The 16,402-nt window shown below is 44.2% G+C and overlaps 1 protein-coding gene across 2 annotated transcripts in view; it reads left to right on the top strand.

Annotated features, from left to right (window-relative positions):
• The window catches only part of LOC115385309 (GTPase IMAP family member 4-like), a 36,717-nt gene extending 21,136 nt beyond the window's left edge, over nt 1-15,581 (top strand). The window contains exon 5 of one of the 2 annotated variants that reach the window (XM_030087286.1): nt 12,535-15,581. In XM_030087286.1, coding sequence (XP_029943146.1) covers nt 12,535-13,241 — 707 coding nt within the window. In that variant the 3' untranslated portion in view covers nt 13,242-15,581. The remainder of the gene's footprint in view (nt 1-12,534) is intronic. The other variant, XM_030087287.1, reaches the window with a different exon arrangement.
• Nucleotides 15,582-16,402: the final 821 nt, after the last annotated feature.

The raw sequence follows: 16,402 nt of genomic DNA on the forward strand, positions 1-16,402 counted from the left end.
GTTTGCACACACTTGTTGGGGTTTACGATTGGTAATTGGGAATAAATTACTAAAGTATTGACTACTGGAAATAATCTCGTCACTTATTAATTTGAGTAAATTTTCATTTACCATTAATAATTGCAGGTCATTACAGTGAATCAACCAATACAATCAATTACGGCGTAATAAACTGTTAAAGTGAAGCACCAGTATTTAACCCAGTGGTTCTCAATGTTTTTCTGTACATCCCCCCCTAGCAAGAAAAACAATTCTCACCACAACTATAAATAATAGCATTTGTTTATAAAATTGTTATAGGTACACCTCTGCATACAGCCTTGTTAACAAAAAAGAAAGAGATATAGTTCAACTTACAAGAGTGACTTTATTAACATTGTTATTAGTCTGTAAAAGAAAAGATTTTAAGTGCATCAATTTGCCTGAAATTCAAAAAAATCATAATATCCTTGTTTAAACTGTAAACATTTTTGACAGACTTCTTGCACCATTTGCTGCTGGAAAATAAAATTAAACAAATGAAGGTCTAATACACGATTTTCTCGAAAAGACGAAGCCCCAAGTCTGTTACTCAACTTTTTGAACAACGCGCATGCGCCAGACCATCCGCCCGGCTCTCTGCTTCTCCCAGGAACGCGGAAGTGTCCGAGCGCGATCTCCTCTGCTCCGGCGTGCACGGCTCTGTTTACAGTTTCTGCGATCCGCCTCGCTCATAAATAAGCTTTTTTTTCCGAAACAGTTTCAGTTTCATTATGTCAGACTCGCCATCGGTAAGTACTAGCTCAGAAGCTCACACGGCTACATAAACACTCTGAATGCGCATGCGCAAAAGGAGAAGCTGATTGGGCGCAAGCACGTAGAACCGCCTTATGAAAGCAGCTCGTCAGAAATGATTGACAAACAGACCCACCAATTATTTAGGTGATCCACCCGGAAATCAAAATCGTGTATTATACCTTTAATAATAATAATTCAAATTCACTTCAGCAACATTAACTCAGGAGCACAATATATAAAACACTCTAACCTACAAAAATAAAACAAAACAATTTGTGCTGATTTTTCCCCTTTTTTTTATCAAAATGAGGAAGCCAGGATTAATGGCTACAATGAGCACGTTTTGCAGTGCACAGCTTCTCAAAGCAGGGTTGGCTTCACAAAGGTACCACTGAGCAAAAAGACGTTGAATCAACGTCTTTTAAGGTCATTGTTGGACGTCCCAGCGAGGTACCCACAAGGTGCAGAATGTAACGCCAGATGACGTCTTTTTTTTTTACGTAATTTTGACGTCGGGTATCGACGTCACCAGGACCTTCAGACAAGGGCCATAAAAAAGAGGGGAAAGTATAATTTAAATTGACCAAAATCTAATCACCGGGTGTGCGCTCCGAGTTTCAGGCATATTCTTTCAGTCTTTACAGCAATTCATTACAGACAGTGTGACACACGAGATTCAACTCACGACTTACTGTTCAAGCGATCCTCAGTCCTTACCTGTTGAGCTGTTAGTTTATAGAGTATTTCATCAGTAAACGGAGGGTGACCACTATTTTACGGAAAACTACTTCTCCTGAAATACAGTGCAATTCACACGAAACAAGTGGTGGTTTTAAAAATGTTTGTTATGTTTCTCCAAAGTTCACAATTTGATGAAAATACGAAACTAATTGAACCGCTTGGGCGGCTCTTTTAATAGACATAATTCTATCTTTACGAGACAATGAAAACAAACAGACTCAAGAAAAAGAAATACAAGGCGGGGTTAACATTCACATAAACACTTTGTCATGTGGTAAATTATTATTATTTATACTGCTTACTATGCATAAAGTCCCACTGCAGAAGGTGACATGCTTGCCAAGGTTATTTTCCTATTACTTCATTTGAATCAATCACCAGCAGATGCTAACTCGAAATGCATAAAGACGACATCCAACCTCCTGACAAGCCAAGGTACAGCAAAATTCACAGGTACAGGAAACTACGATCACAATCCAATTCTTTTTAAACAGATTTTATTGCAAAAACGTCACAGTACTCAAAATACCAGACCAGTGATGAATCTGCAGCTAACTCTTCCTCCGATCTGCTGTGCCAGCTGCTATGGTTGCTGATTGCCCTCAAAAGGGACTGTGACCAATAGATGAAAGTAAGCCGGAACGCACCGGAACGCCGTGCCGGTAAGAAATATACTGGCCTCTTCTACAGGAACGCCCCGGAACGCCTCTGAAAAGCAACTTTCACTCATGCATATAAAGCGAGCCCTTTCTTTTTTCAAGCAATTTTACCGAAATAAGTGTAAATTGATGAATACATAAAACTCCTCTCCAGACTACATCTTCTGTGACGTGTTGAACAAGGTTAATGCGCCTGACGAGCACTGGAGTCCTCGCTTACAGTGACAGGTTGCAGCTTGTAGCGGCAGTCTCTCGCTGTAGCGTAACGTTAATCCAATGTCCACTGTTGTGTGTTTTTTGCAGACAACAGGGTAGTCATTTTTGCAAAATAAACAAAGCATAAATCCACAAGTAATAAATTGTGAGGGTTCACGCGTCGTAAAATATTCTCCATCTCTCTTTCATGCGAGCAGCATCATTCCTTCCGCAAACAAGCACACGTGGAAGTGAGGTAAACTCAATGCGTTCTTTCATTGGATGGCTGGTTGCCTAGGTGATGTAAGGACACTCCCCCCCCGACCCCGTCTCAAGAGACAACCAGGACAGGTCAAAAAATGCAAAGAAAAGTTAAAAAAAAACATTTAACTAAAAACAACATATATATATATATATATATATATATATATATATATATATATAATATAATATATATATACACACACTGTATATGTATATATTATATATATTGTTGCGGCGGCAGGCGCCACTGGGGCCGCCATACTGTTTGGTGCCGCAAGGCATCATGGGAGGGGATTGTTCGGGAGCCGTTTCAAGATGTATTTTGTGTTAAAATGTGTTAAAATGTACTTCGTTTGTTGTCGGTGTGTTAAGTTATTGTTTTTCTATGTGTTGATGCCGTTTTTCCGGTGTTTTCCTTGTTAAGTTTCATTTACTTTATGTGGACCAACAGTGAGAAGGGTCGGTGTGAGAGTGATTTGGCCTCTGTGCCAGCATTGTTTTGGTGAGAGTGACATGCTCCCGTGTATATTAGTTGTTACAACAATAAAAGCTTTGAATGAGCTAAGAGTAGCAGTCCTTGTCGATTGCCTCCATCGTGAAGAGGTCACTGCCAGCCGTCACAATATGTATTATATTTAAACATTCTAACAAACATTCAAACAATTAAAAAAGCATTATGCTTTCAAGGATGTCAAAAAAGAGCAGGATTTATCAATATCTGTCTTGTACGATGCTCGCAGGCTTTGCGCACAAACTAAAACATTTTTTTTTGAGTTGCACAGTTCCTGCAAGAATCTTATCTTACTTTCACCCCTGACTGTGACCGGCCAGTCCAAGGTGGCTCCAGACTACCGTCGGTCCACAAAACAGGAATCAGGGTTCCCCGACAACCGCTGGACTAGCGATTAAGGGAAAAAACACTTAATTAGCCCGACAGCAGCGTCTCCGGCTCCGTGGCTTTCGCAGTAAAGTGTACGCATCTGACACACCTCCACTTCGGGGTTCACGCAGTCAAGTTAATATACATTATGGCAGCCAATAAGTGAACACAGACACAGAACTTCCTGTCTGTCGCCCTTCAAAATAAAACAAAAATAAAATACATCAAAACCCATTTCATACAAATACGTCATTCACCATCTCGTTCAGATGGTAAACATTTTTAATAAAGGAACATAAAGTTTCCCGACTTTCGAATGTTCAACCGCATGTAGACGTCGACATTGGTCCTAATTTAGAGTCCAGATCTTCAACGTCATCTAGACGTCGAAATTGGGTAATAATAAGACATCCAAATACCTCACCTATTTTGGACGTCCAAAATAGGTCTATAATTGGTCTTGGACGGACCGGACGCAATATGGACTTGATCTGGACGTCCATACGACGTCCAATGTTTAAGGGGTAAGATGTTGCAAAAGGAAGCATAATGCCCACAGACCTCTGCCCTGAGAGTGGATCCTGCCTCTCTACACTCAGCCAGAATTCTCTTTTGACTCACTATTTTCGTCTCTCTCCGCCTTTCTTTTCATCCCTGTTAAAAATGTCTTCATGTTGTCTCAGGGTTTGTTTACTGCGCTTCACATCACCTCATTGCAAAAAAAAACCTGCACGTAGAGCTGCGCACACTCTGACAATGAGAGCACCACTGCCAACTACTGGAGTGGATGTGCAATTACACTTTATTTTAGTCGGTGGAACAACAACCCCCCCCCACACACACACACCCAGTACCGCACTGCCCCCCCCCCCCCCCCCCCCCCCCCCCCCCCAGTTTGAGAACCACTGATTTAACCCAACATCAATTATTACCTCCGCCAGGAGGTTATGTAATCATGTGGGTTTGTTTGTTGGTTGGTTTGTTAGCAAGATCCCGGATAAAGTAATTGACGGATTGCAATGAAACTTTGTGGAAAGGTGGGTCTTGGGCTAACTTAGAATTGATAAAATTTTGGTGATGATCCGGATCACTGTCTGGATCCAGGAATTTTTTAAAGGATTCTTTATCATTGAGAGATAGGGAGTCTTTCACATGGTTGGGCAGGCCCGCCGACAGGGGGCAACAAACGCCTGGATCATACAGGACGCGCTGCTTCCAACGCGGAAGTGGGAAGCGCCGCGCACCGACTGTCAGATCGGCGCCCCTGTTAACCTATCTGACGGTTCATACAGGAGATGCGGGGGACAGCGGCGTGTGCATAGCGGCTCGCGCCATGGACCGCGGCGCTCTGCTCCTCTCTACTTTCTCCGCGAGCGCCGTGCACCACCAGTTGTAAAGCTGGACAGAGCAGATTGCACCTCACAGGAAGTTGGGAACGGAAAATACGAGAGAATCCGTTCAATTTTCAAATTAAAATGAAGTAAAATAACATAAATTATATTGATTTTCGGTTTTCCTTTTCAGATAAACACACACACACACACACACACAGGGAGAGAGGGCGACAGACGGAGGCACGACACGCTGCAGTGCTCTGCTCCGATCACACCCCCGATCACAATGTGGTTTGATTATATATGGTGTTCTTGTGGTTGTTGGTGACTGATTTGAGCTGTGGCGGAGGTCTGCGCTCTCTGAGTGCCCAATTCTAGTTATTAAAGGAGCACAGCGCAGTTTGCTCGTTTTATGCGAAATACCAACCCCTGCAGGCCTTAGGTGTAACTGTAGCTTAGTGAAAAGCTTGTGTCTGTGGCTTGTGCCCATGTACGTGCACAGAAGAGGGGAACTCCTTCCTCGCTCTTTTAGCAGCGCTCCAGTAAATGTAAGTTTCTTTTGCCTGATGGGGTCTGTGCTGGAGTTGTGGCAGTGCTAGAAGCCAGTCTTTTCTTACTTTCTGGAAGCTCCATCCTCAGCACTGCTCAGTTGTTGCTGCTAAGCATCTGGCGGAGTAATGGCGGACAAAATGAAACTTAAAGGGACTTCAGGCAACTTTACAAAATGTACCTCAGTGCTGCCGCGATAGGCGCTGCGGGTAACTGCAGCCACCAGCCAAGGCGAGGGAGTGCGCACAAGGGAGTGCGCACAAACATTTTACAGAATGTCAGGCTTCACAGCCCTGCACCAGGGATGCTCATGCTGTTTACTATGTCGTGGTTTACTGCAAGACCACAGTGAGTATTATGTGATTTTTTGTCAGCATCCGTTTTCACTCCCAAATGCAGCTGAAGTTCCCTCCATGAATCAAACGCATATCCAATATTTATTCGAGTGCCTGCACGGCTTCGGTCGTTTTTTTTTTGTTTTTTTTTTTAACTCACGAGATAACGCTGATAAAGTCCTTTTTTTCTTGTTGGTGTTTTTTGGGTGCTTTGAGTGGATGTAGTTATCCGATTGTATGAAGGGGGGGGGGGGGGGGGGGGTGGGGGGCGGGCGGGGGGGTGCTTGTGCTTCGATTCACAGATCGGGAGCAAATATATAATATTATTGGGAGAGCGGACAAATGAAACTACAAACAGAACTACAAATGAACTTTCTTCTGTTGATTCTTGGTTTGTCAGCAAGTGAGCAGCGGTGTATTTGCGCACGCGCAATTCATTGAAATGTGGACGGAGGTGGTGTGGGTCTCCTCTCTGCTCTGCCTGCAGCAGGGAGCGCTGCGTGAGAGACTGGCCGCCTGTGAGTGCTTTGGGACGGGGCAGGGGCTCACGCAGCACCCGCTGCTCATTGAATACAGCGGAGACGTCCTGTCACGTCTCCACAGCACCAGAAAAAGTCGCTAAATTTGTCGCTGGTCACTTTTAACAAAAAAAAAATCGCCAAGAGGCTTTGGAAGGTCACCAGATTTAACGAGAAATGTCACCAAGTTGTCAACACTGCGCGCCCCTGATCCCAGCAGTGTTTTAGTCCCTGTCTACGGCGGCCATGTTCTTCCTGTTCGGCAACGCGCATACAGCGTCAGTTTACGTCACATCCCCACGATTGCGCGGGAAATTCGGACCCCGAACAGCAACAAATTATTTGGCACACAGCCTGTATAAGGCAACAGACAGATACGCGGATTGGCCTGTTATATTAGGTTTTTAATGCTTCACGACCCATTAGCATTGAATAAACTGGAAATGCATGTGTAGTTTTTCACAAATCTTGCCTTCAGTCCCTTTAAGGATTACCAGACCAGTGGGAGCGTGCATTACGTCAAGCTCAGAGCGATTTGTACCCAAATCACTCATGTTGCCTTCAGTGCCCTGCACAGGAAAATAGGAGCAACTGCGATCTTGCAAAAATAGCTCTTGCTGCCCATCAGGCAAAGGTGAAAACGTGTGTGGGTGTGAATAATTGATAGTTTAATATCTAAAACTGTGCTGTGCCCCTTTAATCAGAATAAACGGTTATTTATTCGTTAATAATGTTAAATAATCAGCTATTTGGGAATGGAGTAGACCACAGACTGATTTACCATCAAATTATTGATTAACAAGGTGTTATTAATTAATCAATAATTCCACAAATTACCAATTACTGGGAATGGGTTAATTACAGAAAATGAGCTGAGGGAAGTTGTGAATTATGCATTAAATAAACCTGTGGGTTATTTAATTTATAATTCCGGGGCACCACCTCGTCAGAGGAACATTCATTACCAATTTTCAGTCTCAAAGATGGAAAGTTAATTTAAGCTGGTTGTTAATCTTTGGATAAACAACCGTTAAATTATCAGAGAAGGTGTGAGATCGAGCACAGGCTGATACAACCAGGAACTTAGTCACACAAGTTAACACAAGAATGAATTGCCCAGTTCAGTCAATGAGCGTTTATTAACAATGTCTATCACTAATTAACACATCTAATAACAAAAACAGAACATATTCAGCTTGCAAGTAATGTGCGTGTGTATGTGTGCGTGCGTGCGTGTGTGTGTGTGGTGTGTGTGTGTGGTGTGTGTGTGTGTGTGCGTGGGAGCGTCTAGAGACACACAAGGAGGGGTGTTAACCCGTTCGTTCGGAGCGTGGCCCGGTGGGGCCGGCTGTGTGTGGCTCCGTGTACGGTGTGTGAGTGTGTGTGAGACTCGGGCTCGGTCTGCTCTGTCCGGTGACCAGCCGCGAGCTGTGGGTGTGTGCATGTGGTGTGTGAATGGAGGCGGAGTGGCGCGTCTCTCGGAGTCCCGGGTCGCGCTCCCCGAAGGGAGTGAGGGGCGGGGTGACGGTCCCAGTCCAGCTTCCCCGGCAGGGACAGTGGGGGGGGGGGGGGGGGGGGGGGGGGGGAGAGAGAGAGAGAGAGATGAGAGGAGAGAGAGAGAGAGAGAGTGTGTTCTGGTGTCTCCCGACTGGCGGAGGTCGGTGTGCGGATCTGCTGCACGGGGTGTGAGACGAGATCACGCGAGACGGAGATGGAGGGGAGGAGGAAGAGAGAGGGGGGAGAATCGAGCGGGCGAGCGATGCACGTGCATGCTCCCGACAGAGGTCTATCACGCTGGTTCGAATCTCCGAAGCTCGGGTTACCAGAGGAGAGGCAGAGATGAGCTTACCTCCTTACCAGAGGCGTAATTTAAGTAGGGTTGGTGGGTTATGAAAACCCACGGGCCCTCTTGTGGTGAAATCCAGCATTTTTGTTTGTTTGTTTGTTTGTTTAAATCCGAGGCAGAATGAGCGCAGCAGCTGCCTTCTCTCCGGCCAGAGGGGCCGCTACACATAGGGGGGCCCCAACAGACGGCGGATATCAGCGACACAACTTGAAATTCCCCGTATAATTTACACTGACACGTCGGGAACCTAATGGGGCCATGACTGCATTTGCACTTCATGCCAGTAGGTGGGCTGTTTGCATGTTCAACCTTATTTTACACAGACGCCACAGAAGAAGGGCCCCTGAAGTGCAGGCTGTCTCTGCATGTTGTGAGAAAAAGCCGACAGGATGTGGTAATATGTTGAATGATGCGATGCAGCGTTTTTTCAGTAAAAGAGAAGAACTGAACGATCGTTTCCGCACATTTTATTTACTTAGTAGCAGTTAAACTGTAGCACAAGTAGTTCCTGTACTCAAAAGACCTAGATAGAACATGTGCAATATTATTGTTATTATTATTATTATAATTATTATTATTATTATTATTTCTTACTGCACTTTTTTTGCTTTTTTTCTGTCCTTCATTCTTGTGTGCAATGCCGCGTGCCAAACATGCGGGCCCCTTTGACACATATGAAAACCCATGTGGAATACATCCCAGCTACGCCACCGCATACACAAAGCGGCAGCCAGCCGGATGTTTCGCGAGTTGGAGGTGAGGAGGGAAGCTCGTGCTCGCGCTCCTCGTGTGCGAGGAGAAGAGAGGTGAAGAAAGAAAGATATAGGCACACAATAATGAACAGCTTCAGTCCGTTCATTAATAAAAGCCAATGCATGAATTACACTCCTATCTATCTGCCTGCCCAGAGCTCACCTATGGTGTTCTGGCGAGGAGTGTGGCCGCCAGGCGTGTGGCGGAAGCTTGGCGCGGCTTTGGCCACAGTCTGTGTTGCAGTCGGCAAAATACGGTGATTTCAGTGGGGAGATCAAAGCCGTCACTCTGATCTCAATCGGGTTCTGTTGTGTCCAAAAGAACCTAGATGGCTCTTCTGGGGGAGTCCACATGGAGGAACAAAGGAGTCCGGTTCCCCTGTCCGGGTCCTCAGTTGGCTGTTGGTCGGCTGCAGGAGGAGGAGAACAGAAGAGAGCTGAGCCGTGGCTCTGCAGGAGAAGAGGAGCTGTAGCGGTGCGGTTCGGCTGGTGTCTTCGGTCTGCTCCAGGGCAGTCCCTGCCGTTCTGCTCCACTGGGAAAAGGGGTTTCACCGATGAAGGAAAGGATGGTCCCAAAAAGTCCCGGCCAGTAGGTCCGTTCGGTACTGGGTATAATCCGTTGGAGAGACGTGCTGTGTATGCAGAAACTTTTTCTGAAACTGAAGATGGCGCCTCTGGTGACATCTATTTGACTGGCAGGCGGAGCTCCCACCCCCGGGGTCTGCTTGGCCAATCAGATGGTGATCTGGGTCCTCCCTCCTCTGCTCTGGGGAGGGCCTCACGAGAGCCCTCACGAGCGCCCTCGTGAGGTGGGAAGGTGGTATTGCACCCTTAGGTTTTCCTCCCGCTGTGGGGGGGATGTGAGCAGCCATTTTATGATGGGGGTTCTTTTCTTCTGAGCACATGGGAACGGCGGGGCAGCCATCTTGTCTCTGTGAAGGCAGACCTGGTGGTGGCCCCTGCTGGGAGAAGTCACCTCTTTGTCTGAGAAAAGGTTTGAAGTCTGCTGTGTCTGAGGTTTGTGAAACAGGATGGCGGTGGCATCCTGTTGGGCGCAGTGACACCTCTTCGTCCACCGCCATGCGGCCATGGTGGGGGTTATGCCTACTTCCTGGAGAGACACAGTACTTCACAGACAACGTGACTCCGGGTTATTCTGGGTCCTTCACATTAATATTTCCATTAATGCCCCAACACACTTCTCACATAAAATCTCAAAGCATCAACCCACAACACACAAATATGCAAATCTCTAAACTTTTGTCCCACTGCTTCAATCAGTTGAGGCGTGGGCACTGTACCCACGTGTACGGCGCCCCTGTGCACTGTGCCCGAGGCGGCCGCCTAGTTCACCGATACCCAGAGTCGGCCTTGCTTTGAGGCCTGTTAGGGCTTCATGCAGCACTCTCGGCGGTTCTTCCAGCACTGCTTGTACCTTGAGGACACCGCCTGCGATGTTGATGAGGCCCTCTGGCCAGACAGAAAATGGAGGCATGATGCCCCATGATGCTTATGCTTGAATGGTGGGTGGGGGGAAATATTTAAAAATAAAATGTTTTGTCTGAAATTTTGTGATGTTTTGTCGGTCTATGTTCTGTTCATGCTTGGTAGTGTTCAGCCAAAAGCTTATTGGGGGGGGGGGACCACCCCTGACCCCCTGGTAACGCCCCCGGTGTGAGCCCCTCTCTCTGTCTCCCCTCCCACTGAATTGAGGGGGGGGGGCGGCGGCACTCGGACTTGTCTGGGGCGCATAACAAGCCCGGGCCGGCTCTGCCTCAAAGCCCACATCTCCACAAGCCTCCTCCATTGACTGAAGCAGTGGGACGAAAGTGTAGACATTTTGACATTTGTGTGTTGTGGATCGATGCTTTGAGATTTTATGTGAGAAGTGTGTGCAATCCTGAAACTTGTGTGCTGTGTTTTGACAACAAGGTGACGTGAAATTGACATCAGAGTGTAAAAAAGCAAAGTTAGAGTTCTAATATGATAAGAAAATCTAAAGTAGTAACAAATTGAGTCAAGTGATTGGCAACAGAAGTAAAGGTTGTGAAAATTGTGCCTAATTTTTCCTTTTTGTGTTTTAGCAATCGAAAAAAACTGTAAGACAGATCACAGCATACCTGAACAGTTGGGAATAAAATGAAATCCTCCAGCCACTTGACTCCACATAAACATGCCCCTACACAAAACGACACAGACTAGGGTGACCACCTGCTAATGAGCCCAATGGGAGACAAGGGGTATGATTCTGAGGGACAATGTGGGACACCACCCAGCGTGGCGGCGCCCCCACCTGGCGGGAAGACTCACTCACTGATACCGGTATCCCAAGTTCCAGCAGATACCACTTTACATGGTATATTACAGTTTTTCACAATTGCTAAAACACTAAACCCCATTGCCTGAACCAAACTCTCAGTGGCCTAAACTCATTTTTCGAATCAAACTCTCTTTCAGCAAAAACTTAAATACTGTTCAGGTCCTATGCTCAATTTGCAAAACCCATCTGCTCTTTTTTGCAAAACCTTAGACACATTTTCAGTCACTAAACACATTTCACAACATTTTTGCAAAATTGTACTCACTGGCAGCAAAATGTGAACACAACTCCAACTCAGCTGTCATCTTTTACACACAACAACTCAAAATTGAACTCAAAATTTCGGCAGCTGTCAGCTGTCTTCTTCAGAGAGTCTTCTCTGAAGAAGACAGCTGACAGCTGCCGAAACTGTCAGGTAAATAACAAAATACCTCCCTGGTCTTTTGAAATGAACCTTTGTTTTGGATTATAACTTGGAAGACCAATGAACCTTTTTGGACAATGAGCTAAACAACGTGTCGACTCACTTGGCTGTATTTGTCAGAGCCCCGGCTGGCTTGACCACAGTTGTTCACTGAGGGGTGCGAGTGCGGTGAGCAAGCTTTTAGAGCAAGCATTGATTATGCGGGACATGGTCTCAATTTGCAGGACGTGTGAAATGGGCTTCAAATGCTGTACGCGCACACGCTACGCGGGACGGGTGGTCACCCTAACACAGACATGTCTCACTTTACGGCATTCTAAAAGTAGAACTGGTCGAGGCTAAAACAGAAATTTACCCCCCGAGTACAGGACCGCTTACCTCTCCCATGGAGATAAGAATCAAAAGGGGAGATTAAACACGTGGGAACCCCAGATATAAAAGGGGGTTGTCACATTTTAACATGCACGTAGGGATACAGTCTTAACGTGGGGATCACTACACTGACTTGGAGGCAAAACTCCCAGGTATGTATAAAATAAACATACACAAAATAAACTCACAATTATAATGATAGCCTATGTACAAAAACATTTAAAACACACACAATATTGTTACATTAACATTTCAAAGATATTCTGTTGGTGAAGTGAAAATCATTTCTCATCCCAGCTGTTATCACCACCATTGTACACATGACAAATAAATCCAGTTCTTCTTCTTCATGAACAGAAGCATAAAGCAAACTATCATGCTTTATGATAATAATTTCAGAGAGTCCACACAGGTAATACATTGTAGAAAAGAGGATGGAAGTTAACAAACGTGACTGATTCATATGTTGAAATTTCTGATTGGAAACACGTTTTGTAATAAAGCAAATGTATGAAATAATTATCCACATCTTTATGAAAACTGATGTCAGTTTGTTATTTTCTTCTAGCAGCACCTCTCAGAGTCATCCTGCTGGGAAAAATCGGAACAGGAAAAAGCCAGTTTGGCAACGCCTTGATCGAAGAAAAAGTGTTTGAGGTGGATGGTTCTGCATATTCTGGAACAAGTAAATGTCAGGCAGCCACCAAAAGAAATGGCGAAATCACAGTGGTTGATACTCCTGGTTTACTTGACAACCGCAGAGATGAAGCAGATCTCAAATCTGAGATAATGAATAGTATGTTAGAGTGCTCACCTGGACCGCATGCTTTTCTCATTGTCCTCAAAGTGGAGAAATTCAATGAGCATGAGAAGCAGATTATTACAAAAATAAAAAATCTATTTTCGAAAAAGGTTTTTAAATATGCTGTACTGGTCTTCACTCATGGTGACCAGCTTGCTGAGGGCAGGAAAATCAAAGAGTTTGTCAGTGAAAACAAAGATCTGAAAGAGCTTTCAGATAAATGTGGTGGCCGCTGTCATGTTGTTGATAATAAATACTGGAACAACAACCAGCAAGATCCTTACAGAAACAACCAGTTCCAGATCAGACAGCTGCTCAACACGATCAATGAAATGGTGGAGCAAAACGGAGGAGGCTGCTACAACAATGAATTGCTGCAAGCAGTGGAGAGAAATATCAGAGAAGAGACCAAGCGGACCGGATCCAGAGAGGAGGCAAAGAAAAGTGTGTGGGACGCTTGCACACTGAATTAAAAAAAGTCGTTGGGAGGTGTACCAGCAGTGCTTTTAGCAGCACATAAAGTCGTTTTACTTTTCATTATAAAATGAGCAGCTCATGGAGCTGTTGCAGCCATGAGAGCTTTTCCATATGTTGCAGAGGGACATCAGACGTCCTGCAGGATATGAACTCTTTGGAACAGATTCAGTTGAACAGGTCGAATCGAATACAGCCGAGACAATGTCTGAATTAATAAACATAAAGAGAAAAGTCAAAGGCTGAAGTGAAAGACAGAACAGAGAAAAGAAATCTCAACATACAAAAAAACTTGATTCACAGATATATTTTGGAATCATATGTTTTTAATTGCAGATACATGATTAGTTTTTCTTTGTTTTCAGCAAAACATTTTTTTCAAGTAACAACTTTTGGAATGCTTTAATCATGGAAAAAAGGAAGAAAATCCAAGGTTTTGTCAAAATTACACTGTCTCAGTACAGTGAAAATAAAACTTAAGTATAGGATGAGTTGAGGACTTTTAAGTCATTATAAAACAATGTTAAGTTTTCTGACCTTCAATGCATTAATATTTGATCAATTAACAGTGGGGATAAGTGGATACTTCTGAGTATGGGTTCATTTGGGTTCTTGAAGATATCGAAAACTGCACACTAAAAACAGTTGGGTTAAAAAACAACCCAATTTTAACCGAACTGCTGGTTCCGAAAAGGACAAACCCCTTTTTTGGGTTATTTTAACCCAACAGGTTGGGTTGTTTTTTTAACTCAATTTTGGGTTGACTTATTTAACCCAAAAGTTGGGTTATGCTAACTACAATGTTGGGTTATTCCTCACCCAACTATTGGGTTGCGCAATTTAGCGCTCCCAATTAAAATGATTAAAATAAAATAATTGTAATAATGCATTGGTTTTATATAGCGCTTTTCTGGACATTCAAAGATGCTTTACATTGCATTATTTATTCACTCCATACTGAGTGGTGGTAAGCTACTATTGCAGCCACAGCTGCCTTGGGGTAGACTGACGGAAGCGAGGCTGCCAATCTGCACCATCGGCCCCTCTGACCACCACCACCAACCATTCACTCACACTAAGAGTTTGTTGCTGAGAGCAAGGCTCTGAGTGAGCTGGTGAGGAAGTGTGGAGGGCGCTGCCACGTCTTTGATAACAAATACTGGAAGCAAACCCAGCAGGATGAGTACAGAAGCAACCAGTTCCAGGTGGCAGAGCTGCTCAAGAGCATAGACCAGATTGTGAACACTCACAGTGGCAGTTACTACACCAATAACAGGCTTCAGCAGGTGGAGAGTGAAATCCAAAGAGAGCAAAAGCAGATCAGAGAGTCTTCAGAAAACATGGTGGAGGAAGTGATCAGAGAGCAGGCTAAAAGGAGGGTCTTTAAGTGGCGGCTGAAACGTTACCGATGCTTATCTTCTATGTGCAGATGGGGGATGCGCCTTGTAAGGGGGTTCACTGCAATTGTCTTTGGTGTGATCGGTTTAAAACTGATGAAGTCTTTATATGGAAGAATGTATGATCCACAGAATGAGCACCGAAGAAGTAATGAAATAGAAAACCTGGATGAACCTTTCAGATTGTAATTTTTTTAATGGGATCAATATCTATTGACCAGTGAGGCTTTCATTTGATCTGTGTGTTTATTGTTGCAGGTCTGAACTGATCAGAAATCACACTTTAGTCCTCAATGCTTGAGAAAAGACAATAAAATATGTCATAACTTCAGTGATGATTCCAAATGTGTATAAACTGTTGACTTTAATTCATTATATACAACATGCATGCATTTATTCTATTGTTCTATATTCTAAAGTCAGTTAGACTTCTTTTTTTTTTTGCTTTCAAACAATATCGAGGATGATTTTTTATCACTTGGCTGTGAGTGAATTAAGCAACAATAAAGAAGCTTCTTTGTCACAAGTGTTTGATTTTTTTTTTTTTTTTACTTGGGGTTTACTTGCAGTTGTCTTTGGTGTGATTGTTTCAAAATTGATGAAGCCTTTAAATGAAAGAATATATGATCCGTAGAATGAGCACTGAAGAGTAATGGAACAGAAAGCCTGGATGAACCTTTCAGATTGTAATTTTTTTTTTCAGTGGGATCAACAGCTATTGACTGGTGAAGGGTTAGGGTTCTAAATGTGTAGAAACTGTTGACTCACAGTGTCTGTGGACTTTAATTCATTACATACAACATGCATGCCTCTGTTCTATTTCGGTAAATTCTAGAGCTTGCCGGATCTTTTTATTTGTTTTTTGCTTCTCAGACAACATCTGCATGTTTTTTATCACTTGGCTGTGAGTGTATTAAGCAACAATAAAGGAGTTTCAATGTCTGAGTGTTTGACTCTTTTTTACATTTCTCTGCAAAGGTGCATTTTTATTTACTTCAGTGGAAATACAGATTCATGTGTCAAATATAGACTTTTTAAATTGTGTTCACTTAAAATTCCCACTGATGTAACAGCTTCCAAAGTAATTTGCAATTTCAGTTACATTCACTTGTTTAATCATTCATCCACATCAATGGAGGCAGCTGCTTTTCAAGGTCCGTCTATGTTTGAGGTTCAGTGTCTTGATCAAGATAAGTTTATTTGTTTAGCACCATTCCTACACAGCGGAGTGCGGCGCGGTGTTGGACCAGGGGATGGGGAGGCGGTGCCTGCATGCTGCGTCGGGAGCCGTGAGCCGACCCCCCAACCCTGGGCCCGGGACAACAGACCTGTTTGTCCCCCCCTGTCGGCAAGCCTGCATGCCAGAACCAGCAAAAGAATTGTGCAAAGGATTTACTGGGAATCACCTGACAAGAGACGGGAAACGAAGCAGTTTACTGTAAATGGAATCTGGAATCTGGAACCGCCTAGTTCAGCTCCTATCAGACTGCATCCTCAAGAACGGGATTTAAGCAACAAACTCCTACAGAAACAGCAGGTCAGAGCAAGAAGACGAGTAAACAAAGCTCACAATCAAGACACTTTCTCAACACACTCATATTTGTACAGATTCCTCTTGGGACTGAATAGAAGGCAGGACTCAATGTTATTATCTTATGTTGTAATGTTATTGTCGTTGATGTTATTGGGTTTAAATTTTGTCATAGAAAGACAACATTCTGAAGGAAGGTCACACTGCCAAAACATGCTGCAAGTGCAAAGTT

The sequence above is a fragment of the Salarias fasciatus genome, unplaced genomic scaffold (assembly GCF_902148845.1).
Source record: "Salarias fasciatus unplaced genomic scaffold, fSalaFa1.1, whole genome shotgun sequence".
Classification (NCBI taxonomy): Eukaryota; Metazoa; Chordata; class Actinopteri; order Blenniiformes; family Blenniidae; genus Salarias; species Salarias fasciatus.